General features: G+C 46.0%; 1 protein-coding gene across 1 annotated transcript; it reads left to right on the top strand.

The window, feature by feature from the left end:
- Positions 1-1,804: 1,804 nt before the first annotated feature.
- On the top strand, positions 1,805-24,802 carry LOC125437033 (transmembrane protease serine 9-like). The gene is made up of 11 exons (XM_048504403.1): positions 1,805-1,844; positions 3,325-3,490; positions 4,647-4,903; positions 6,042-6,178; positions 7,523-7,660; positions 11,694-11,758; positions 15,879-15,940; positions 17,657-17,819; positions 19,571-19,824; positions 22,691-22,827; positions 24,564-24,802. Exons 1-11 carry the CDS (start codon positions 1,805-1,807, stop codon positions 24,711-24,713), a joined length of 1,569 nt encoding a protein of 522 aa, XP_048360360.1. The 3' UTR covers positions 24,714-24,802.
- The last annotated feature ends 146 nt before the right edge of the window (positions 24,803-24,948 follow it).

The following is a 24,948-nucleotide window of genomic DNA, read 5'->3' as shown; positions in this document are numbered from 1 at the left end:
TATAGCAAAATCTTATAGTGTCTCAGCCCTAAAGAACTATTTTTAGTCAGGAGCAATTGAATTAGGTGGAGTGTATGAAACAGGGGTCCTTTTTTAGTGACCTTTTAAAATTACTTCTTGCTCTTTTTCCTGAGCCAGGCCTGATCTGTCCCTGCACTCTCCCTAAGATAGAACTTAACTCCCTTCTTGAAGGACTGGATTTTTTTTTACAACCTCATTATGGAGGAAACTGTTAAGGGTTTTAAGTTGTGACATGCCAACAGTTGGATATGGCTGCAAAGTAAGATGCAGTTAAACACAAAGATCTTAAACAGGTAAGGAAAAGGGACTTTGTGTCACACACTACTTTAATTTAAAAAACAGGCCAACACTATAACATTGAAAGAAGTTGATAAGAAAACAAGCAGGACTGAAATTATTGAAGGAGTCACTAAAGAGAATTTAAGGAATTGAAGACTAGGGTGGACTGTGTTGATCAAAAAGTTTACAGCTAAAAATGAGAATGATAACTACAAGACCAGGTGGCTCTTCTTGAATATTACCAAAGGCTGATTCTGCACAGGTAACACGAATAGGTTAAATGAACCAATCTTGTCTGTGTGGTCGTTTGCACAACAGGTGCAGAGGACAGTCAGGATTGCTGGGATCCCAGTGTCAGGGGGAAGCATGGTTTGGATAGGAAATGCTGTGTTTCCGTGCAAACCACGCAGCTGGGGAATCTATCATAATTGTGGATAAGGGATGGGATAGAATGCTTTCTGCTTGCTGTAGTTTGTGCAGGCAAGCAGGAAGCAACTAAAATCCAGGTTGAAGGGGAAAAGTCACTAACTTAGCAACTTTAATTTAACCCGGGTTCAGCCAAATGTAACAGGTTAGAAGCATTTGGGGGGGCAACCTCTCCCCATAATGCTGTGGCAACCTCTCTCCCATAATGCTTTTAAAAAGGGCATCAACCCGTTATATTTGGCCTGTGCGGAATCACCCATAGAGATTTTTCTCTGAGCTTCAGAGCAATCCCTGAATCAGAGGGCAACATATTAAGCAGCTTTGATAACAGAATTGGCCCAATTTATAGGGGTGAAGGAGGAGGAAATGAAGAGCGGGAGTGATGAGGCATTTCATATCAACTCTGCTTATACTAAACAGAAGAGGATACCAAGAGATTGTCTCGCTCAATTCAGTTCCAGATCGATAAGAGATCATATGCTCCAGGTGCGTTATGCAAGTGTCAAAATAGTAGTTGGTGGGGAGGTTGTTCCTCTTTCTTGACAGATGATTTGGCTACACTGATCCATGTGACTTTAACTTCAAAATTGACTACTGCAACGTGCTGTAAATGGGGCTGCCCTTGAAGACAACTGGAAAATTTCAATTGTATAAAAATTAGTGGCCTATCTTTTGAACAGAGAAAGCCAATCTAACCTGATCACACTGGTTTTGAAAGTATATCACAGGTTGCCCATTTTCCAATTCAAGGTGCTGGACCCTTTATAATTTGGGACCCACATAGCTTCCCATACAAAGATGGCCCTTCAGAATCTCTGCACAGATGTGACAGGAGCTGAACAGAGCGTTTAGTGGTCAAGGTCATGACTCTGGAGTGGAAAGTCTCCACTTTCTGTTCTTGGAAATGCCAGCCTTGATAACACACTTGAAGTTATGCCAAGATTCTGGGAAGTGAAAAGCTGCAACAGCCCTGGGAGTTGGCAAGATAAGGCCTACCAGAAGATATTTAGGATGTGAAGCCTTCCCTAGCAATCTCCTCGTGCAGCAGGTAGAGAGTGTAAGCGTTGGCAGAGACACCATGAAGTTTCTTGTGCTCCTTGTTTGCCTGGGTGCAGCTGGTGGGTTTATAATGCTGTTTGTTCCTCTTGATCTTATTGGAATCAGCCAGCCTCATTTCTTGATTGGCTGGTCTGTCTCAAGTGCTGTTAAATGTAGTGTGACTTATGCCCTCCAAATTATTTCTGACCCTGTTTGGAGGACATATCATTGCCACTCCAGTGGGTCTCCATGTGAAATTCCTGTACGCCGAGTCAGAATGTTGGCCTGCTTAAGCCCAGTATTTTTACTGGCAGTGGCTTTCCAGCATGGAGAGGTCTTTCACAACCACTGATGCCTGAGATACTTGTAAGTGAAGATGTCAAGGAACTTTCGGATCTTGTGTTTGCAAAGTTCATGTTTTGCCACCGAGCCACGGGCTATTTGAAACAAAAGAATGGCTGGGTGGAAATTTGATCTCTGAACCCCCAAAATGAACCACTGATGTTCTACTAACTGAATCATGGCTGGAATGGCAGCAGTTTGAATAAACAGAACTAACTCTCCCTCCTGACGTTGCTCATACAGTTCAGGTGTCCTTTTTTTGACAATCTAGCCAATGGAGGTTTAACATTTGAGATACATAAAGCTGATTGAACAACATCTGTTTGAACCCTACTACGAAAATCTCTGGTAGGGAATTAATGGGCCTTTCCCCACTCTCCCCCATCCCCCCTATGTTTACGCTGAAGCTGCTCTCAGCTGCTGGGTATCCTGGCGTGTGCCCTCCGGTGTCCCCACAACCTTGAAAGGCTCCTCTTTGCAAGAGCCACATATGGGCGCTGAGGGGACCCCGCGCTACTCTCCTCAAGTAGCGCGGGGCTTAAGGTAAGTGGGGAATGTGAACCTTAAATTTAGGTTTTTAAATTCAGTACCAAATACGGTTTGCTGAAGTCTTAACCTTAATCTAATCTACCTTTATAAGAGTTCTTCTGGTGATATATGGATTAAGAACTTCAAAATACCTGGTCGTATACACAAGTGTTAAGTGTATTATATACTGTCTGGTCACTTCCAACTTACAGCTTCATTAGGAATTAATGGTGTTACCTAGCTTAACAGGGGCGGCCTCCAAAAATCCTATTGTTAACAGCCTTGCTCTGACCTTGCAAGGAGGTCATAGCTTCCTTTATTGAATCAATCTATCTCGTGGGTCTTAATAACTAGCATCTTTCTTCCTCGTTTCTTCTTTCCTTGAGAGAAACAGTGAGTTTTGCTTCTTGTTTGTAAACATCATATTGTCCAGTGGCAGTTCAAAACAAAGAAATTGATTTTTGTAGGCTGGAGTTTGGGATAATTCTGCTAGTGTGTTAGAAAATCTCACAGTTTAAGCATTAGAGTACCGCTGGTTGTCTCACTCTAGTTAATCGATCAATGCCTTTGTGCCTTTGCATAAATTGATCTTCCAAACGCTGATGATATTAAAATGCAGTTTTTTAACAACTTCTCTCAAACACTTGCAGTCTTCTGTTAGTCGGTTGAATGTGATCTTGCTTCCTACAGCTGCTTTCCACTTAGATGATGACGATGATGACAAGATTGTAGGCGGTTACACCTGTCTGGAGCACTCCGTCCCCTACCAGGTGTCTCTGAATGCTGGATACCATTTTTGTGGGGGCTCCCTCATTGATGATCAGTGGGTCCTGTCAGCTGCTCACTGCTACCAATCGTGAGTGGGGTATAAGCAAAGCTTTCTCACTGCATTGTTTGGTTCCGTCCTTTTTATAGGGTTCTTTTTTTTTTTTTCATCTTCCTATTTTCAAACCAACCAAGCTTGGGTGGGATAAGCGGAGAATCTTGCTACACAAAAGATGCTGTAAATTTAGGAAAGATTTTTAAAAAACTTCTTCATGTAGCATGTTGCACACTTACAGAATTTGGTGTTCCGGGATGTGGCAAGAGCCATTACTTGAAACTGTGTTCATAAGTGACAGAAAATGCATGTGCAACCTGTGCACTGCGCACAATTCATTTTTCTTCGAATACATTCAAGTGTCATGCTCAATGCAGACACTACTCATCATGTAATTCAAAACTGACATTTATTCAGGTGCTGGTCCCTGGTATCATTAGAACAGTAAATGCGCATTGGCTCTTTCTTAAAAAGATGTGTCCACAAATATATGCTGCTGTACATGTATTCACTGTAGCATGTAAACTGTTGAAAACATGGAAAATAGGCCAGTCTTTTGCTGTTATACACAACTGTGAAATAGAGCCTCCAGATAAAGAGGCAGTTTATCTCTGAATACCCAATCCTGGGTGGGAGAATAATGGAAAAGTGCTATTGCCTTCATGTTTTGCCTGTAAGCTTTCCAGAGGCACCTGGCCAGCAATTGCGGAGGAAAAAACTGGGAAGCTGGATTAGATGGCTCTATTGTCTGATCCATTAGGAGCCTTCTTCTGTTCTTGTGCTAAGACAATTCCGCAATGATTTTGATCCAAAATCAAACTCGTTTCATTTTTATGGAGCTCTTCTTCCAACCATCGATTTGGTGGGCGTGCATGGAAATTCTGGTGATGTGTGGCTGCCTGCAAAGAATTGTGGATTAGAGCAATGGGACAGCAAAGGGTTCCCCCCCCCCCCAAAAAAAATTCTCCTTTGCTCATCACTTTGTTCCACTGATTCAATTGCCAAATCCAAAATGACATTAAAGCAGTTTATGCTGGCACAGTTGGTAGGAAAACAATTAGCAAAACTCACTCAACAGAGAAGGAGTCTGGTGTCCATGAGAAGATCCTTTTCCAACACAGGAAGGCCAAACAGAGGATAAAACAAGAACACGGAGTTAATTGTGTGCTATGTCACACCACTGTTTCCCCAGAGGCCGCATCCAGGTGAGACTGGGAGAGTACAACATTGATGTGCTAGAGGGTTCCGAAGAGTTCATCGAAGCCGAGAAACAAATTCGCCATCCTGGCTTCAGCCCAAAGAACATGGACAATGATATTATGCTCATCAAGTTGGCCACTCCTGCCACCTTGAACTCCCGCATTCGAGCTGTTTCCTTGCCTTCCCAGTGTGTATCAGCTGGGAATGAGTGCCTCATCTCGGGATGGGGAAACACCCTCAGCAACGGATGTAAGTATGGAAGCATTTCCCATTCTGGACACATCATCCTTTTTCTTTTCTGCGTCGATTCAGGGTTAAACTGATCCATGTTAACAGTTTTTTCTCTAATGCAAATATCAACTGCAGGATCCTATGGTTAGGAATGGAACAACCACAGGAGAGAAAGGGAGATTTACCCCTCTCTCCCTGTGACCATTTGCATTAAAATGCAATGTCTCTGCTTCTTTTCTCGCCTGTAATGAGCAAAGATGCCCATATCAAAACTGCATTTGCACATATATGAATGAATCCACACCTTGCGGGAGGGAGAATTTAGGACTAGATGTAAGAGGAGAGGAGAGGATCCTACGCAGCCATCTTTGTCTTTGCCACATTGCTCCACCCACACCCCTGAGTCCTTCCTTTCCCTCCTCTTGCAGCCCTCCTCTTCCTTGTCCTCCTCTTGCTACATCTGGGTTTGTTGGAATTGCACAGAGCTCTGCACAGAGAAATCACATGGCACTACATTCCTTGGATAGCATCACTTCAGACTGCACACACATTGGGGGCATGGGGATCAAATTTTTTTTATTCAGTTTTATTACGGCCATTGGGCCAGCAAAAGGGGATCAAATTTGAATTTGTCCACATATAAAATAATCTGTTGAAATGCGACGTAGGAGGACTGACATTTTACTCTGGAACTCGTTTCCCCACCATGCTACTTTTCATAATGCCGGGTGAGGGTTTGTTTGCCAATGTGGTATAGTGGTTAAGAGCCAGATTTCATCCCCCATTCCTCCACATGACCGTGTACTGGGCTTGTTTCCCCAGTCTTACATATGAAGCCTGCTGGGTGATATTGGGCTAATCACAGTTCCGTCAGAACTCTCTCAGCCCCACCTGCCTCACAAGGTGTCTGTTGTGGGGAGGGGAAGGGAAAAGGAGTTTGTAAGCTGCCTTGAGGCTCCTCAGAGGAGAGAAAGATAGGGTATAAATCCAAACTCCTCCTCCTCCTCCTCCTCTTCTTCTGCAACAGTGATTTTCCCTCACTTGCCTCCCAAGAAGACTGTGTCCCATCCACTCACAGTTCAATAGATGTTCCGACTCTCCAGTTTCCAGGTGGTGCCAACATGTCTTTATTCTCTTTTCTCTTCTCTTTTGCCAGACAACTTGCCAGAGCTTCTCCAGTGCCTGGATGCTCCAGTTTTAACTGATGCCGAATGCAAGAACGCCCTTCCAGGGAAAATCACTTCAAATATGATGTGTGTGGGGTACTTGGATGGTGGCAAAGATTCCTGCCAGGTGAGATTCCTTTTCTCACTCTTCCTTCCATTGAGATGAAGTAGATGGCATTTGTGCCATTATCAATAGGTTCATGCGGAGATTGCAACACTTAAACCAAGGGAAACACACAAGTAGGACACATCACTCAGCACAAGGGAAACACACACATTTGACACATAAAGCAAAAGATGGGACACAAGAGAGAACATTAGATGGCAGGGGAAAGCAGACACAGAAGCAAACCTCCTATTCGACATGATCATTTCTCAGTTGTTCTCTGAAGGGAGAAAAGATTGCCTCTAATTATCTGAATGGTTTGTATGGTTGCAGCAGAATGGTTAGTTTCAAGCAAAAGACTGAATGGACATGGGGCCTGTTTGAAAGGGTGATAGCCGGAAAGGAGTGATAGAAACAAGCAGTGTGCATTAATAAGAATCAGTCTCACGCTGTGGACACAGGCAGTTCACAGAAGAGACGCATTGCACAGAACAGGGGAAAATACATTCCTCTTGACCTCTACAACTTTTCCTAACTAAAAATACAGCATGCACCTATGATTGTTGGTGCTTCTGGACGCATTTAAATCAGCAGGTTTCCAACTCAAACTAGAGCATCCAGAATTTGAAATGGAATCTCATTCTGGAAGCTAATGGAATAATGTGGCTCTACCCAAACATTCCAGTGGAACCTGGAAGTTCTCAGTGTCTCAAATACATTATTGCGGAGAAGGGGGAACCTAAATTATTCTGAAGACTGAGTGATTTTGGAAGGATGAAAGAACTGAGATGCCACAAGGAGTCCTCTTCACAGGAGACATTTATAATTAATCAGAATAGAAGTTTTGTCTCTGAATCCTGTTCTATCTGGTAATGCAACTCCTCTCTTTGAGTGAGAATTAGCAGACAGGGCTGAGGAATGTTCAAAAACAGGACCAATATTAGTGGGGAATCGCAAAGATGTTCCATCATCAAACTGTCCTCCCTGGTCCTGATGAGGCCTGAAAAGTTTGTTTTAGGTTTTTCTAATTCCAAATTTAGCAGATACAGTGGAACCTCACTTTTTGGCAACCGGTTTTCGCCGATTTCTATTTTCGCTGATTGTCGCCAGCCGTTTTTTAACTTGGATTTCATTGGTCGTCTTGGATTTCATCAGCTTGCCAATGAAATCCAAGGCGACTTTTGCATAAATTGGCTGCGCTGTTTGCGTTGCACCTGCGCAGACAGCATAGCCTCAGTTTTTGTTAGTTTCGGTTTTTGCCAATAGTCGCCGGACGGATTACCGGCAAAAAACGAGGTTCCACTATACCATGAATTCAAGTGTAGTAATCTTGGTATTAATGCTAGTCTTCTTTTTCCCCCGCAGGGGGATTCTGGTGGACCTGTGGTGTGCAACGGGGAACTCCAAGGCATTGTGTCCTGGGGGGTAGGGTGTGCCCTGAGTCGTTACCCCGGGGTATACACCAAGGTCTGTAACTACGTTGACTGGATCCAGGAGACTATTGCAGCCAATTAAAAGACCTACTGCCTGCTTAGCTTTTTTGGGTTATTTGCCGCTTTTCTAATTGAATTAGAAACTTTACTACAGAAAATGGATGATGGAACAGAACAAATAAAGGCACATGTGATGGCACCATTTGTCGTGGCCCATGTTATAAAACCCTGACAACCTTTTTAAATATTTTGAGTCTTATTTTTAATTAAACAATTGCAACAACACAATATACCATGACTGTTATACATCTGTTAAACTCAGTAGTATCTTTCAGATGCACAACTCATCTCGAATCATTCCTAAAGATCCAGCACCCTGCTTTTGATAGTGTTATTCCGTCAGAGCCTTTGGGGAGCATCCTCTGAGGTAGGGTAGTCTGAGAAAGAAGCACCGGCCCAAGATCACTTGATGAGATTTTCCACGGCAAGTAGGAATTTGACTGAGGATCTCACCAGGCCTAATCCAGTTCTCTATACTCTGTCTCAGGCCGAATTCCCACCATCAATAAAACGCGTGCTATTCACACACACACAAAAAACACAGTTTGAGCAAGGGCTCCCCACTGCTAACATGCTGAACCCATCTTCATCCTGGTTCTGTCGCTACTTCCACCCCTCATCATGGGTTTTTCCCGGACCTGCATGAATGTGAACCTTTTCAAAAAACACATGTGAAACCTGGATTCAAGGGGAGGGACAGGAGTCCAATGTGTGTTTGTTTTCATGCCGTTGGGAGTGACGCAACGGCTTTCCAACTAATCAGTGTGCAGTGGACTGTGCACAATGCACGCCCAGCCTTTTTTTTTTGTCATGCTGGGCGTAGCCACATGGAAACTGGGACACGTGGACGTGTGGGCACGAGCGAATGTGTAAACAACGCCTGGTTGAATCCAGTTCTTTCCTCCATGCATAGGACGGGGGTGCACTGGATTCAATTGTGCTTTCTTTTCCAAAAGTGGTCATCGATTTGTCTGCTCACTGGGGGGGGGTCTCGCCACCCCCCCAACTGGGAGGGTGTTATAAAGGAACCTGTAGGTGGGGGATGCAGGCAGCCCCCCTCCCGCCCGGGTCATGTCAGCCATGAAATTGCAGCCACGAAATGCACAATGATGACCAGCTCTCAGGGCTGAGCACACACCCCCTTCCTGCAACCCTGGATCGCAGCCACACACCTGTAACCATCCCCTACACTGACACAAAAGTTGCCTTTTGCAAATGCACAGTGAGGCTGGTGTGTTGCACCCCCCCCCCGTTTCCATGGCTGCAGCAGAGACCCCCGCTCTAAATAGATTTCCACCATCCCTGCCCACCCAGCAAGCCCCCCGTGCTCTTTTCCACAACGAATTTTGGATTACTGCTGGCAGCAGCCTCCTTAAAGCTGTCCACGGAGGAGGAGAAAAAACTGCTCTTTGCAACTGTGTCCCTTTTTTTGTGTGGTCTTATCTGAAAAGAAGGAGACAGGCGCTGTTTGGTGAACTAGTCTAGACATTTGTTCCAGAAACAGCCTTGAACAGGAGATAAAATGTGCAGGGGCTGATTATGGACTCTACACCAGGAGGAGGCAGCGGGGGCGGGGGGGGGGAGTGAAGAAAGCTATACTGGGGGTTAGTGGTGCTCATGTTACCACGAACTGTTATGACAAAAAAGTTCCCGCCCCTACACGGCACGACAGCCAATCAGGATAGACCCTTCAAGCCGATCACATGTAAGTGGGGATTGTCACATTCTTTGAAACCAAGATAGGCATAGATGTTTTCACTAGAAACATGCTGCAGTGGGAAGGTTGAAACCTTGATGACAAGTTTATTTTGAAACCTGGTTGTATCTGTATTTAATTTTCAGTGGGGATTTGGCCTGATCAGATAAAGATGTTAGTATGGCCAGTTGAGAAGTTGTTGAGAAAACTGTATGCTTCTGCATTAGAATATAGTCCCGAATGAATATGAGAATTATCCATTTTTACGTGCTCCTTTGTCAAAACCATTATTTCATGCATTATTGAACATAGTACTTTGGTACAAGAGTATTATCATCAAACTTTCAAACAGATGGGGGGAGCAGGGGTAGGTAACACTAGGACCCAGATTGAGTATTCTACAACAAAGAAGGTCCAACATATTGAGTTCTGTGGTAGAGGAATACACTCTTCTAAGATAAGGTGACCAGATGGTCACCTTTGTGAACCTGTGACAGGGCGGGAAACGGGAGCGCCCCAGAAGGCCGTGCGCTCCTATGGCTGCGAGCGCGGGAGGCTGCCGCACTGCCTTGCGCCCCAGAAGGCAGTGCGGCAGCCTTCCAAAAATCGGGGCACTTGAAAAAACCCGCGGGATGCGGGACAAATTGTTTTGAGGTGGGACTGTCCCACCAAAAGCGGGCCGTCAGGTCAGCCTATTCTAAGATAGTCCCTTCTCTGAAATGAGTGTGCAGCATGAGAAACAGTGAAAAGGTTAGGATTACATTTTGTGGTAACAATTAGAAAATTAGGCCATCAGACTACAAAAACTTGAAGGCTGAAAAATGAGTTCGGCTGCTAAATCCAAAGAAAAAATTTTCAAGGCCTAGTCTGGGAGGCTTTTAAAGTGAGATTAGGCAAATTCATTATTAATGAATCCATCAACAGCTATTAGGCATGATAGCTAAAAGGAGCTTTTATATGTGGGGTAGTATAGTAGTTGCTGAAGGGAAGCAATAGAGAAGAGGTCTCTGTGACAAGCAGGTCTCCCATGTAGTTAAAAAGATGTATTAGTAACTAGGGTATGACAGAAAAGTCACTTTTTAAATGGAATATAGGAGATGTTGCAGCTATGCTAGAGGTAGAGACAGAGCTTGGTAGAAAAAGATGTTAAGAACAAGAGACAGAAGATACTGCACCTGATGCCTGCCTTGACCGTATAGGTAGAAGAATTTTGCCTGTTCAGCGAGGAAAGCATACACTTTTTATATTTTACTTTAATGCTACAAAGCCCTTGCTCTGTAAACTGGCTTGCAACTGTGCTAAACCCCAGTCCTGTGATGTAACAGGCTGCCCTCTTCTACTCTCATTCCCCCCACTCTGCCCCAGAAAATTTCCAGAATGTACTGTGCACACACATTACAATTTTCTCTAGCCATCTTGACAGTACTAGTTGATGTCCCAATAAAGTGCACTTCTGCATGTGATGTTACAGTACTATAATCTACATGTCCTACATAGGGTGGGAGGAAAACACCTCAAAGTGGAGTTGGTGAAATTAGAGCAACTGCTCTGAATTTCTTTCCAAGGTCGTTTCCCCACTTACCTCAACCAAAGGTTGCTGCGCGCTACTCCCAGCGCGCGTCATTTCTGGCATGCTCCCGGGCTTCCCCACGACCCCGCGCTCTCTGCGTGGGGTCATCAAAAGGCGCTGTTTTGAGGACCGCCAGGAATGATGTGTGCTGAGGGGGCGTGACAGCGGCAGCATTGGGGCGGCTGCGTTGTCGCCGTCCCTGTAGTGGGTAGTGTCGGGGGACCCCGTGCTACTTGGGGAGAGTAGCACACAGCAGCAGGTAAGTGGGGAACGACCCAAGTGTGCATTAGATTAAGACCTTTCCAAAGCAACATGCAGAACATAGTTGGGAACAGCTAAAAAGAGAGGCGGCACAGGTCAGGCTTGTCTGAAAGCCATACCTTCTAATCTTACCTTCCCCCCTCCCTGCCAGCATGGGTACCCACCTCGCAAAATAAGGGGCAAATATGCCAGCAGGATGGGTGACTATGCAGGTGGCAGGTCACTGTGCAACTCTGCAGTGCACGAACCCAGAAGTCCAGGTTGAAGTGGCATCCGTAGGGCACAAGATTTCGTGCTGGTGGGGATGGTAGCAGGCTGGGGGCATTTCTGGAGGTGGAGCCAACCATAATCAGCTTCCAAAGGGTTTCAGCCCAGGAACACCCCCACCCGTCGGTGGCAGAGTTACAACACAAAAGAGCATGTTGTAACTCTGTTGCTTCAACTGGGTTTCCAGACAGCAGGACTTTTCCTCTGTTTTTGTCTTTTTTGTGCCCCCTGGCCCCCGTTTGGGGACAGCAAGGCTGTGTGGCTGCGGCACCATCCTTGGCTGCCACGCACACATCCCACCCTCTGGATTGGATGTGAGTAATGGAAGAAAGGTGCTTTGAGCATGCCCAGAGACAGCCTCATGTTATCTCTCAGCCATTATTGTAACAGAAACCCAACTAGTTTCAAAGTTTAGTCAAAGTTGCTGACCTCCAGGTGGAGCCTGGAGATCTGCCAGAATCACAATTGATCCCCAGACAACAGAGATCAGTTCCTCTGAAATAGCCGATAGCTTTGGAGGGTGAACGCTATGGCATTACATCACGCTGAGGTTCCTTCACTCCCCCACCCCCCACCCCATGCTCCACCATCCCAAATCTCCAGGAATTTCCCCGCCTTGAGCTGGCAACCCTATGTAGAGCTTTCCTTTCCTTTCTCCTTTAGAAGCTCATTGTAATTTAGAGGAAAACCCTGACAATTCCTCATTGCCCAATGAAATGTGGATGTGCGCTGGTCTGGTCTAAAGGCCAGGCCTGTCTCACAGGGATTTGGGCAACCTTCCTCACAGGACTGTTGTGAGGAGAAAAGGGAAGAGAGAAGAATAATATAAGCTGCTTTAGGTTCCCACTGGAGAGAAAGACAAAGTGTGACATTTGCTATCTAATTCTGGCTGCAGTTTGCAAAAAGGTATGATTGCGAGTCTGCCTGTTGCTTCATCCAGTATTGTTGCATCTCTTTTGGAAGAGGCAGAACTGCTCACCCAGTCCTCAAATTATCATGGGCGCAGTAACAATTTTGGCAAGCGGGCACTTCTAGTGCTAAATAAGGGACAATTCCTTGAAAAAACAGAAGGTAAGTCTGCATCTTGTGCCTTTAGTAATTCTCTTGGAATGTAATAAATGAAGTTCTTCTTGGATGAGAGCACCTTGGTGGGAAAGGGTCATCTGCTAAATTTCTCCTTGCCCTTAAAGACGAACTTAAGCAGGGCTAATTTAATAGCAACAACCAGTGGCAACCTTCAGTATGAATTTCATCCCCTGGCATGTGTTATGTTCATGAATTCCAGCAGTTCTGCCTATCAGACTCACACACCCCTCATAGGAAACAACTCTGGGAATGGAAAATCTGGAACTGACAGTCCAGAGACCTCGCCTTTGAGATTTAAATAGAGGTTAGCAAAGAAATTCAGGGTTGGTCTGTGGAAACTTTTTTGTCACCTCAGCACGGGTCAAGATCTCTGTTGCCCTTGGTAGAGTACAATAATGCCCCCGCCCAATCATCTTATATTACAGTCCATGAAATAACTGGCACTTCCCCCGAACACTGTTTTCTAACATTCCTTTTTGATTTAAAAAAAACTCAACACAATTGTCTTTCCGAAGTCAACAGGTGCATGTGAGCTACTCGCATTAACATTTTGAACAGAGGAAATGTTCTAAGAGATTCAAAACCCTCTTGTCTAATACTGTATGAAAAGATGGGTGCGGGAGGAAAGCATAGATCCATAACACAGTACTTGGCCCCTTCCGCACATGCAGAATAATGCACTTTCAGTCCACTTTCACAATTGTTTGCAAGTGGATTTGGCTATTCCACAGAGCTGCAAAGTGCATTTAAAGTGGATTGAAAGTGTATTATTCTGCATGTGCGGAAGGGGCCTTTGAATATGTTTAAAGAGCAAGTTTGCATGGATGGGTTTTGGATGGGAATAGTGGAATTGTTCTCCTGCTCCTACTAGGGTTGCCAACTGCAGGTTGGGAAATTCCTGGAGGTTTTGGAACGGAGCCTGAGGAACACAGGGTTTGGGGAGAGGAGGGGACACAGCAGGGTTCAATGCCACAGGGCCCATCCTCCAAAGCAGCCATTTCCTCTCAGAGAACTGTTGATTGAAGATCAGTTGTAATTATTGCAGATCTGAAAGCCTTAACCCTATCTCCTACCTATACTAAAAGAAACTGTTTGTGTAAAAACCAGTGGGGCAAAAAATGAGCTGGGCTAGAAAGTTCCATTTCTGGGATTCCCCCCCCCCCCCCACACACAAAATGATCTTTCTCTGAGGTGGAACCATCTGCTCTGCCTCCTTCAGATTTCCACCACGTAATTCTCCTGCATCTATGGAGCGAGCCTTATTTTTGCTCTTGAGACTGTTGCTCATAGTGGAAGAAAGTTTTACAAGCTAATGGAATGGATTAGGGGTGCCAACTCTGGGTTGGGAAATTCCTGGAGATTTTGGGGGTGGAGCCTGGGGAGGGATGGGTTTAAAGAGGGGCAGGATCTTAGTGGGGTAGAACAGCATAGAGGTCACCCATCTGAAGTGCCATTTTTTTAAAAAAGGAAACATCTTTTTTATCTGGAAATCAGTTGTAATTCCAGGACATTGACGGCTCCCCACCCAGAAGTCCTATAGATCTCTCCCCCCACCCCGCCCCATCTCTTCAGTTGCATTTCTTCCACACATTACTTGCTGAAAATGTACTATTCCTGATGGTGGTGGGATATAATCTGTGATGCAGCGGAATAACCCTCCCCCTTTTCTTCTTCTGCACAGGTGCTCTAGTGTTAGTGCACAGTTACCTGGGGAAGAGGGAGAGGGAGGGGGACTGTCATCTGGTCATGGCCCACCCACCCTGGGGGTGGGGAGGTGGGAAGGAAAGGGGAAGGGGGAGGAGGCCCAACATCGGATCGAGGCCCACCCACCCTGGAGGGAAGGGTAAGGCCCATCATCTGCTAATGGCTCACCCACCCTGGGGTAATGGTAGGGAGGTAGAGGGAGCCCAGCTTTGGTCATGGCTCACCCACTCTTGGGAGGAGGGGGAGGAGATTACACTTTGCAATTACATTTTGAAGCAACAGTTTAAAATGTTGCAGCCTCTTTTTCTGCTATTGTGAGCTACCAACCCAAAATGGAAGCCAGAACAACTCCTAGAGCAGGCATCGTTATGTGAAGGAACAAGATTATATAACCCCACTACCTGCCAATACATATAACTACATTTTATGGCCAAATTTGATTTGCAATAACACACAATTGTTATTGCAGCAGTCCCTGATTACATGCAGCAGTTACTCCTAGTATTCTTTTCAATCACCCTTTTTCAATTGTTCTATCATTGATACAATTGCCACCCACTTCAAAATTGTTCTCTGCCCTTATGTCACATCACTAGCTTGATATAAAATTGACAAATCTAATTAGTGTCCCTACTTCTTTGAATCTCTGCCTGAACCTTAACATGGCAAGTTTTATGTGAAATTGACAAAACTGATCCAACCAACCCTGCCTCAATGTTACATCACTAGTTTGATATGACAAGAAGATTGTTTAAAATTTCCTTTTAAAAACAGGGGAGCGGGATGGCTGAAATGAAGGTTCAGAAACTACATAGGGTGTGGATAAGGGCCAGGTGTTGGTGAGGCAGAGAAATAAAGACCAATTCAACATAATTGCACGTTCAAGGGAAGGTGGCCCAGAAACAGTTTGGAAAAAACCCTACTATTAAAGTGTTCAGGAAAACAATAGAAGAAAACAAAGGGAAATGTTTCCGGAACCAAATGGGAAATAAATGTGGAATTTAAAGGAAAAAAAACATTGCATTTGGTGGCAAGATACATACTAAATTATTCTCTTCTCAATAGAGGCAGAGGGGAAACTCCGCCTGGGGCGCACGCGCACCCTGCGCCCCTGCAACAGCGCCGCCCACCCCGCCACGCAATGCCCCCACAACATCCCCTCCACGGCCTGGCCACACCTCTGCCGCAGCTCCACCTGGGGTGTTGCGCCGCACCCCGCCCTATTGGCGCTATGCCTCTGCTTCTCAAGATAGAGAATCAAGACAGAATGTAGCCCACGAGCAGAACAATGCACTGGACAGGATCCAACTGGCAAATGGGAATTCCTCACTGGGGTCTAGCAGCTTCAGACTTGGGCCAGCTGAATAAATTCCACATCACCAGTGATTAAAAAACAGGTACCTGCAGGGTTTGTTTTACCACAAGCACAACCATCTGTTTACTTTTTCTGTTTCTAGATGTGTTGTGCTTCAGACGTGCAGCATCTGGGAGTCACATGTATCAAGGTGTGCTTTTGATAAAGTATATTTGATGAAGTTTATGCAAGATCCTGGGAAGCAGGAAGCTGGTAGGGTTTTCAAATGAAGAGATAAGCTCCTGAGGAAAGTATAAATTGGAGATTTCTTCCAAAAGCCCTTTGTACAGAAAGTCCCTCAGCAAAGACACCATGAAATTCCTCTTGCTCTTTGTATTCCTGGGTGCAGCAGGTGAGATTTTTCTAAAATCTAAAAATGTCTTTAATTCTCTGTAGAGTTCTCTAAGACCGTCCTAGTTATATTTCCAATGAGCAGAATGAGACAGGAATGAGACTGAACTGGATGAAATATATCAAATACAACATGGACCAGACTGGGCGGGAACTTCTGGTTTTGCTTAACTTTCAGGGATTTTTTTCTCTACGGGGAAAATATTGCAGTGTAGCATTCAGACCTAGATTTTGCTCCATAGGCTTAGCAGGTGCCAGCCAATGGCAGCCAAATTCCTGGTCATCCCTGCTGCTGCTCACCAACGCTCAGCTGGTTGGCAAGCAGAAGCAGGTGGCCAAATGGGAGAGCAGCAATCTTTGTCACTGTGCGATGCGATGATACCACTTCCAGCACAACCCAGAAGTGCTAGCATTGCACCCTGGCGATGCACTAGCAGCAGTTCCCAACCTGGCGTACACACACTCCCAGGGGTACATGCCAGAGTATTTGAGGGTACACAAAAATATGTAATGGGCTTGCTAATATGGGGACACAATTTTAAGGAAATGGGTTGCCAAGGGGTATGCAAGTAAAAAAGGATCAGGGGCCACTGCTGCAGCACTTGCCTCAAAATTCTATAGAGTTTTGGAGTGAATGTTGGAATGATGCCATGGTGCAATGCTGTGACATCATCACATGGCAATGAAGATCTATGCCCCCATTTGTGCATTAAGCATCTGCCTCCCTCCATCTCCTGCTGGTTGCCTTATCTGTATCCATAGAATTATCCTACTTCTTGTCCTGATCCTGGCTGACAATTTCATACCTTTTTTTGACATGTACCTGGTTTCAGTGTGAAGATTCGCAGTTCGACGAGTGCACTTGTGCAACTTTGCACATGGACCAGAATCTTGTTAAATTGGACTGCTACCTGTAGTGAGGACCTACATAGCAGTGCTGACAGCCCTCTGCTAGTGATCCCCAGGACTATTTCAGGGGCAGAGTCTAGGTAGGGGAGAAAACAGACAGCATTAAGTCACAACCAGGTAAACACCCAGAAATGACATCACAGCATAAATGAGATTCAGACATTCCCCCAGTCTCTGCAACGGGGATTCCCAACCTTTTTTTGAACTGGCAGGCCCAGGGTGGTGGGCACAACCACAAAATGGATGTCACAGGAAGTAGAGCCAACCGCAAAAGGTGGTGGAGCCACACACATAGAGGAAGCCCACAAACAGAGGAGAAGGGTAATTTAAAAAAAATACACTGGAAATAACGAATGAGAATAAAACCAACATGGTGAACTCAAACAATGTTATTTTAATCTACTCAGCCAGTTAGATCTCCAGTGGCCAAATAGGAGCCTTCTTAGGAAATTGTCTGACCTGACCTCACCCACTTTCTAACAACACTTGGTGGGCACCAGGAAATGTGTCAATGGGTGTGTCGGGACCACAGCTCTATAGTCATTATTATAGAGATTCTGGGGAATTCCTAGAGTGTCACAGATGCCGTTATGTTACTTCTGGATATTTTTCTGGATGTGATATCAAGGCACTTGAACCATCATCACTGCCATTTTTTCTCTCACTTATCCATCAATCCAGCATGTGGGATGGAGTGTGAAAGCAACAGGAACATAGGTAAACCTATGAAATTGTACCTTACTAGGGGTTCTATTTTGTGGAATTATCCTTGCAGAATTCTTACAATTTATTTTCTTGCATTTGTCAGTTGCTGTCCCTGACGATGGTGATGATGACAAGATTGTGGGGGGCTATACCTGCGCCAGGAACTCTGTCCCCTACCAGGTATCACTGAATTCCGGGTACCACTTCTGTGGGGGTTCCCTCATCAATGAACAATGGGTTGTATCTGCAGCCCACTGCTACAAATCGTGAGTGAATCATACTCCTTTTTCCATTCTTATATTGTTCAGCCGCCAGTAGGTGAGGTCCTCCAAGATCTCCTGCTTTAAGTACACCTGGTCATTGGAAACAGATTTGACAGGGCTAGCTCCTGGTCATAATTAGATGGTCCTCCTGAATTATCTTCTCCAACTTTTGAAACACAAAAGGCTATGGCATGGTAAGATCCCATGCTGAAGGGGTATGTATGAAGCTTTTTAAAGCGAAACTTGTGGTTTAAGACACCTGGGTGACTATTAGGAAGAGAAATAAAGTGGTGACTTACAAAAGCTCATCCTATTGTATTAAAGGCTAGCCATGGTGACAACTCACTTCCAGTCAATTGCCATGTAGTGTTCTAGACTTAGGTCAATTACGTACAAGTACTCTCCTTGCAGCAAGATTGCCTTCACACTGAGGTAGATTCTCAATTACACAACATATTCACTACATTATCCAGGTGTGTCTCTTTTGGATGGGAAATTATTTTCCAGCAGTTCATCTTCTTGAAAGGTGAGTGAATTCACAAAGTGTTTATTTCCCTTCCTTAGTCACCCAGGTGTCTCAAACTACAAGTTTCTCTTTAAGAATCTAAATGCATACCCCTTCAGCATTGGATCTTACCATGCCAAAGCCTTTTTTGTTTCAGAAATTGGAGAAGATAATCCAGGAAGACCATCTAATTATGACCAGGAGCTAGCCCTGTCAAATCTTACTCTTTCCATTGCTTGCTTCTTCAGATATGTGGAGATAATGAAGCAATCAGAAAACCTGCATGCTCTTTGACAGCAATTAGGAACCCATTAGGGTTATTGAAATGTGTGGATTAAAATGAATGAACAAACGAACAACGAACGAATAAACAAACAAACAAACTATTCCTAGGCCCTTTCCGCACGAACCAATAAACCTGGGCTTCCTGGTTTTTAAAGGTCCTCCCTGCGCAGCTGTGCAGCGTGGGAGGTGAGGTTTTTTCTTAAAGACACACCTCTGTGTGAAGGCACAATGGCAGCCCATATTGCTTCCACAGACTCCAGTCACTGCCAGCACTGAGGCATGCAAATGGCACAGGAAGGAGAGCAGGTTCCTTTATCCCACCTGCAACCCGCTCTCCTGTTGCTGTGCAGAAGGGGCCCTAGAGGTTACAAAGTCTCTGTTTTAGAAAAAGACCTCTTGCTAGATATAACCTTTGATTCACTCCAGTAGGATCCCCAAGACAACACGCATTTAGCTTGAAATCTTGCAATGTGCACTGATAGTACAGGCCTGGAAACAGTGTTGTCAGGAGTCTGTTCTTCGGACCTTCAGAATATACTAATGGTCTTGGGTTGATCCAGCCTACCCCAATGTGGGTAGGATGGATCAACCCCACCACATAAGTGGTAGACTCTAATCAGGTGAAGTGGATTTGTTTCCTCACTGCTACTCATGAAACTTGCTGGGTGACCTTGGGCCAGTCACAGTTCTCTGGGAACTCTCTCAGCTCCACCTACCTCACAAGGTGTCTGTTGTGAGGAGAGGAAGGGAAGGAGTTTATAGGCCACTTTGAGACTCCTTACAGTTGAGAAAAGCAGGGTACAAATCGAAACTCTTTTTCTTCAACCCAGGGCCATTAGTGAATACCTTCAAAGAACAACTGACAACACTATTCCTAGGCTTCCTTGACACTCCTGAGCACTTACACAGCAACAGTGCACATAAATCTGTTCGGAACACATGATTTTTCTTTCTTTTTTTGCAGCCGCATACAAGTGAGGCTCGGGGAGCATGATATTATGCAGGATGAAGGAGGCGAGCAGTTTATCAGCTCCGAAAAAATCATTCGCCATCCCAATTACGATTCTTGGCTCCTGGATAACGATATTATGCTCATCAAGCTGTCCCAGCCTGTTGCTGTTTCCTCCCAGATCGCACCCATCCCCCTGCCCCAGGGATGTGCAGCTCCTGGCACCGAATGCCTGATCTCAGGGTGGGGCAACACCCTCAGCAGTGGTGGTGAGTGTGTGAATGCACCTCAGTTGACGCTTCGTTTTACAGATCCAATCTGGGATTCTCCTAAGCGTGAGAAGGACAAAAACGCCATACGCTGTCCTGTCCTACTCATGGTTTGTTGTTTTTATTGCTAGACTCCTGGCTGATGTTATGGTAGGGTAGTTATGTTATGGTAGGGTAATTATGGCTGGAGATCTTCCACTATGACAAATAATCTCCAGGCAACAGAGATCAGTTCACTTTGGAACTGGCCACTTTGGAAAGTTGGGTTTACAGCATTATACCTCATTGAAGTCCCTCCCTTACCCAAATCCATGCCCAACTCAGGTTCCACCCAAAAAATCTCCAGATATTTCCCAACTTGGAGCTGGAAACCTTAGTTATGAGCAGAGGCATATTGGGGGGAAACGGTGCCCAGACACAACACCTTCTCCGGGCGCCCCCTGCCCCCCCCCCACACTTGGGGGTAGGGCTTGGGGTGCAGAGCCCCTCCCCCTCCTCCCTGCAGGCTGTCTCCTGCTGTCTCCAGGGCCTGGGGAGGGCAAAAGCTGGCCTGCACAAAGGCTGAGGGTGGTGCTTGGGGTGGGGCCACCTACAGCTGAGCCCCCCCACCTCCCTGCAGGCCAGCTCCTGCTGTCCCCAGGCCCTGGAGAGGGCAAAAGTCAGCCTGCATGGAGGCTGGGGATGCCGGGATTGGCAACGGTGGGTGGCCCAAGTGGGCTCCCTGGCTGCCTGCCACTGAGCCCTGCCCCCTGCCTCCCTGCAGGCTGTCTCCAGGCCCTGGGGATGGCAGGAGACAGCCTGCAGGGAGGCAGGAGGGCTCGGCAGTGTGTGGCTGGGGCGCATGCCATTTTGTCACATGGCCAGGCACCTGGTGCACCCCCCCCCCACATGACCGAAAGACATATGACCCTGTAGGCCGTATAGACTCATAACCTCTGGGTATGAGATAGCATTAATGCGTAATACTGTCCTCTGGATGCTTCTCTCATAATCCTGAGGAAAACCCACTCTCAAGATGTTCAGAAGAAGAAGAGTTTGGATTTATACCCCACCTTTTTCTCCTGTAAGGAGTCTCAAAGTGGCTTACAAACTCCTTTCCCTTCCTCTCCCCGTCACAGACACTGTGTGAAGTATGTGGGGCTGAGAGAGTTCTGAGAGAACTGTGACTAGCCCAAGGTCACCCAGCAGGCTTTGTGAGTAGAAGCCGGGAAACAAATCCAGTTCATCAGATAAGACTCTGCAGCTCATGTGGAGGAGTGGGGGAAACAAACCCAGTTCTCCCTATTAGAGTCCACTACTCTTAACCACTCCACTATGCTTGCTCTCAGAGGCATAGTCATCTATTTTTAGGCTCTTTCCATGTAGAGATTTCCTCTCAAAGGGGTAGAGGAAGCCCCTGGTTCAAACAGTATGGTTGGGAAATTCCTGGAGTGTCCATAGTGGATCGTGAGGGCAGTGTTTGGGGAGTGGAGGGATCTCACTGTGGTATAATGCCGTAAATGTCACCCTCCAAAGCAATAATTTTCTCCACAGGATCGGACTTCTGTAGCAGGAGATCAGTTATAATTCTGGGACCTCCCGAGGCACCACCTGATATTTGGCAGCCCTATCAAAGGAGGATGCCCACCGTTCTGAACACCACTTGTAGAATTCTTGGAGCATCCCTCTCTGAGCCAGACAAAAACAAGATCTTTTAACAATCTGATTCACAGAGAAATGCTTGGAGTGGCTGGTAGGGAGTATCCATGGGGACACTCCCTTCATCCCAGCAGGGGAAAGGGGAAGTGGGGGTGGAGCAAAACTTCTACTTTCAAAATGGTTTTGGGCAGTTCAATGCCATATGTGATTCCCACATTTTTAGCCTTTTAAAGGGGTGCCTTTCCTTTGCTCTGCCAACTATGCTGTAGCATTACAAGAGGATTCCAGTCGACAGAGTGTTCTCTGGAATTGTCATTTGCCCATTTGTGACGGGGAAGGGGCAGAAGGGACAGTGACACCGATGGCAGTCAGTGGCGGAGCTACAAGGGGACAGGGAGTGCGCCGTGCACTGGGCGCACACCTGGGGGCATGGGAAATCGCCCCCAGGCCCCTCCCCCTGCCTCCCATGGTGCCCCCTGTGGTGCCCCCACCCCCTTCCCACACTTACCTTAGTTCCTTTCCTTTTCCTAGAACTTTTTCAGGCTGAAAAAAAGGCCTGTTCACAGTACATGCTAAAAACGGCCTGAGGAACTACAGTTCCCAGGAGACCTTGGGGCTCACAAGGTCTCCTGGGAAGTATAGTTTCATTAGGCCATTTTAAAGCCTGAACTGCAAATAGGCCTTTTTTTCAGCCTGACAGACAGAAAAAGGAAAAGGAGACACAGAAACTGAGGTCAATGAGAAAGAAGACTTCAGAAGGCTTGAGGCTGCCAGGGGCAGCAGGGGAGACCATGAGGGTAGTGGAAGATATGGAGCTCGCACTGGGGGCAGTTTGGCCCAGCTACACCTCTGATGGCAGTAGCAAGTGGAGTGAGAATGGGTAGTGTGCAGGGGCCCTTCCTTTCACTCCCATGGTACTTGCTGTTGCTCCATAGTGGGGGCACATTTTGCACCTCATCTTGAAACAGCCTCACTTCATGTGATCCAGAGCAAAGCACTGACAGAAACTAAAGCTGGTTGTTTGGCATACAGGTGTTTTTCAGCCTTTTCTAGCCTATTACAAGTTTAGTGATGTAAGTATTGTGGAAGCACCTGAGTAATTTTGCTATGGTATGAATCAATCAGTGATAGTAATCCTAGGAACTAGACAGTTCTTGTTTCCCGGAAAATTACTGCTGGTCTTCAGCATACTTTTGTTAAACTCTACTTCTTCTCTCCTTCCTTCCAGTTAACTACCCTGACCTTCTGCAGTGTTTGGAGGCTCCCATAATAACCCATGCTGAGTGTGAACAATCTTACCCCGGGCAAATCACTGACAATATGATCTGCGTTGGATACTTGGAGGGTGGCAAAGATTCCTGCCAGGTGAGATATTCTGCTTTCAGTCCCGTTGCTAGGCTAGGAGTTGGGAGCATTTGTTTGTTTGTTAGTCATTAACTATTAAGAACAATTAAATGCTACGTTTAATTTGAAAACCGTGCTTCATCAGGAGTGGAGAGACAGGGTTCCATTATTCTCCTGTCCACCATTTCTTCCACACAACAACTCTATGAGGTATGATAGACATAGGATGATTATTCACCGGCATTGGGGCACGCTGTGCACCGGAAGTGCATCGGGGCAAGAAATCTTGTCCTGACACCCTTCCCCTTTGTGGTACGCCAAGAGAGGAGCGTTGGGACAATTTTTTTTTAATCCTGATGTGTTTCCTATTTGCGGCCCGCCAAGAGAGGAGGCGTGTCAAGGCAAGATTTCTTGTCCTGCCACCTTCCTCTTGCCCTGCACGTGCTTCTTGCTTTCCACGGAGAAAGCAAAAACACTTCTGACACGACTTTTCATACCAGAGCGGGGCAATGGGGGGGGGGGGGACAGCTAGCAGTAGGTAACCAGCCTGAGAGTAGATTGGCCCAGGGTCAGCCAGCAAAATTCCATTGCAGAGTGGGTTCTGGTCCAATACTCTAACCCAGTGTTTACCAACCTTTTCAATGTCACGGTACCCTTGACTTCACTCTTCATATCTCACGGTACCCCTGCCACCACCCCCACCTTCCCCTCCCAGTGCCCCTGCTTGCACCACCCCCCACCTTCCCCTGCCAGGGTGAGGGGAAGAACTGGGGAGGGGGGCAGGAAGTGGATGCTGACCTTGTGGCAGGCCCTGCCCTGAGCCAGCTCCATGTCCTTGTTGGCGCCGGCAGGAGACACCACAAAAGTGAGGGGGTTAGCATTGCCACGGTACCCCTGGGACATGCTCACGGTACCCCAGGGTACCACGGAACCCTAGTTGAAAATCACTGCTCTAACCCTTACACCTCATTGGCTTTGCACTGAATGCTGTATGATTCTGAACTCATCCCATTTGGTCATTTTCTGCAGAGGAAAGAATTAACTAAAGATATCTTTGGGAAACTGTTTAGGGGTGATGTGACTGTCTGAAAATATTAGTGACTAGCAACAGTGCCCCTTGCAAATCTGAAACCAGCCAATGGACAAATTAGCTTTAAGCCTGACCCTGTCGGGTCTAGGTATAAATGACTCACACCATGTCGATTGGCAATGATGCCAGTTCTGGGGTTAGCACTGCAAGTCATGTTGCTTCTCTCTGGCGCAATGTGGTAAAAAGAGAACTTTGTGATTCTTCTGTCTCCTTGGTTAAAAGTCAATGATAAATAAGTTTTGCTAAGGAATCAGAGAAAACGTTATGGGGACTTGGCACGGGTCAGAGAGATGTGATATAACCTGGTGACCAAACGAAAAAGGGAGTGAAACAGAGGAATGAATAAAAGAAAAAGTCTAGGAAAACTGTATTGTCGAAAGCTTTCACTGCTGGATTCAACTGGTTGTTGTGGGTTTTACCGGCTGTGTGGCCATAGTCTGGTAGATTTTGTTCCTAATGTTTTGCCTGCATCTGTGGCTGGCATCTTCAGAGGTGTATCACAGAGAGAAGTCTGTTACACACTGTGTCCAGTGAGAAGGGAATGTTTTAGTCTACCAGACCACGGCCACACAGCCCGGAAAACCCACAACAACCATCTAGGAAAACTGATTGCATCCTGTCTCAAATTACTCCTTTCTCCTTTCCCACCAACCACTTTATCTCGCAGGGTGATTCTGGTGGCCCAGTGGTTTGTGACGGCGAACTCCAGGGTATTGTTTCCTGGGGAATTGGATGTGCTCTGTCTGGCTATCCTGGAGTCTACACCAAAGTCTGCAATTATCTCGACTGGATCCAAGAAACAATTGCTGCTAATTAAAGCAGCCGTTTCTCCTCTGGTTTCAATGTATGTGTTTCCTTCTCTGCTCTGTTACTCTGTCTAAATAATACATATGTATTCACACACACATACACACACACTAGAAATAAACATCAGCTAATTACCAAATGATTTACGTTGGTTTTTTAGATTCAAACCCCTCAAGCACTCTGGTTACATTTAACCAAAAAGCCTGTCTGTTTGTCTAATTTCTTGATATTTCTAACTCATTTCT

The sequence above is a fragment of the Sphaerodactylus townsendi genome, linkage group LG07, assembly GCF_021028975.2.
Source record: "Sphaerodactylus townsendi isolate TG3544 linkage group LG07, MPM_Stown_v2.3, whole genome shotgun sequence".
Classification (NCBI taxonomy): Eukaryota; Metazoa; Chordata; class Lepidosauria; order Squamata; family Sphaerodactylidae; genus Sphaerodactylus; species Sphaerodactylus townsendi.
Note: the sequence above shows the minus strand (reverse complement) of the source record. Positions and strands in the feature narration are given on the sequence as shown.

Excerpts from the sequence above, each read along its gene's own strand:
- LOC125437033 (XM_048504403.1), top strand. The coding sequence starts at position 1,805 with ATGAAGTTTCTTGTGCTCCTTGTTTGCCTGGGTGCAGCTG. Across the intron at positions 1,845-3,324 it reads TGTTTGCCTGGGTGCAGCTG|CTGCTTTCCACTTAGATGAT; the intron begins GTGGGTTTATAA and ends TGCTTCCTACAG. Across the intron at positions 3,491-4,646 it reads GCTGCTCACTGCTACCAATC|AGGCCGCATCCAGGTGAGAC; the intron begins GTGAGTGGGGTA and ends CTGTTTCCCCAG.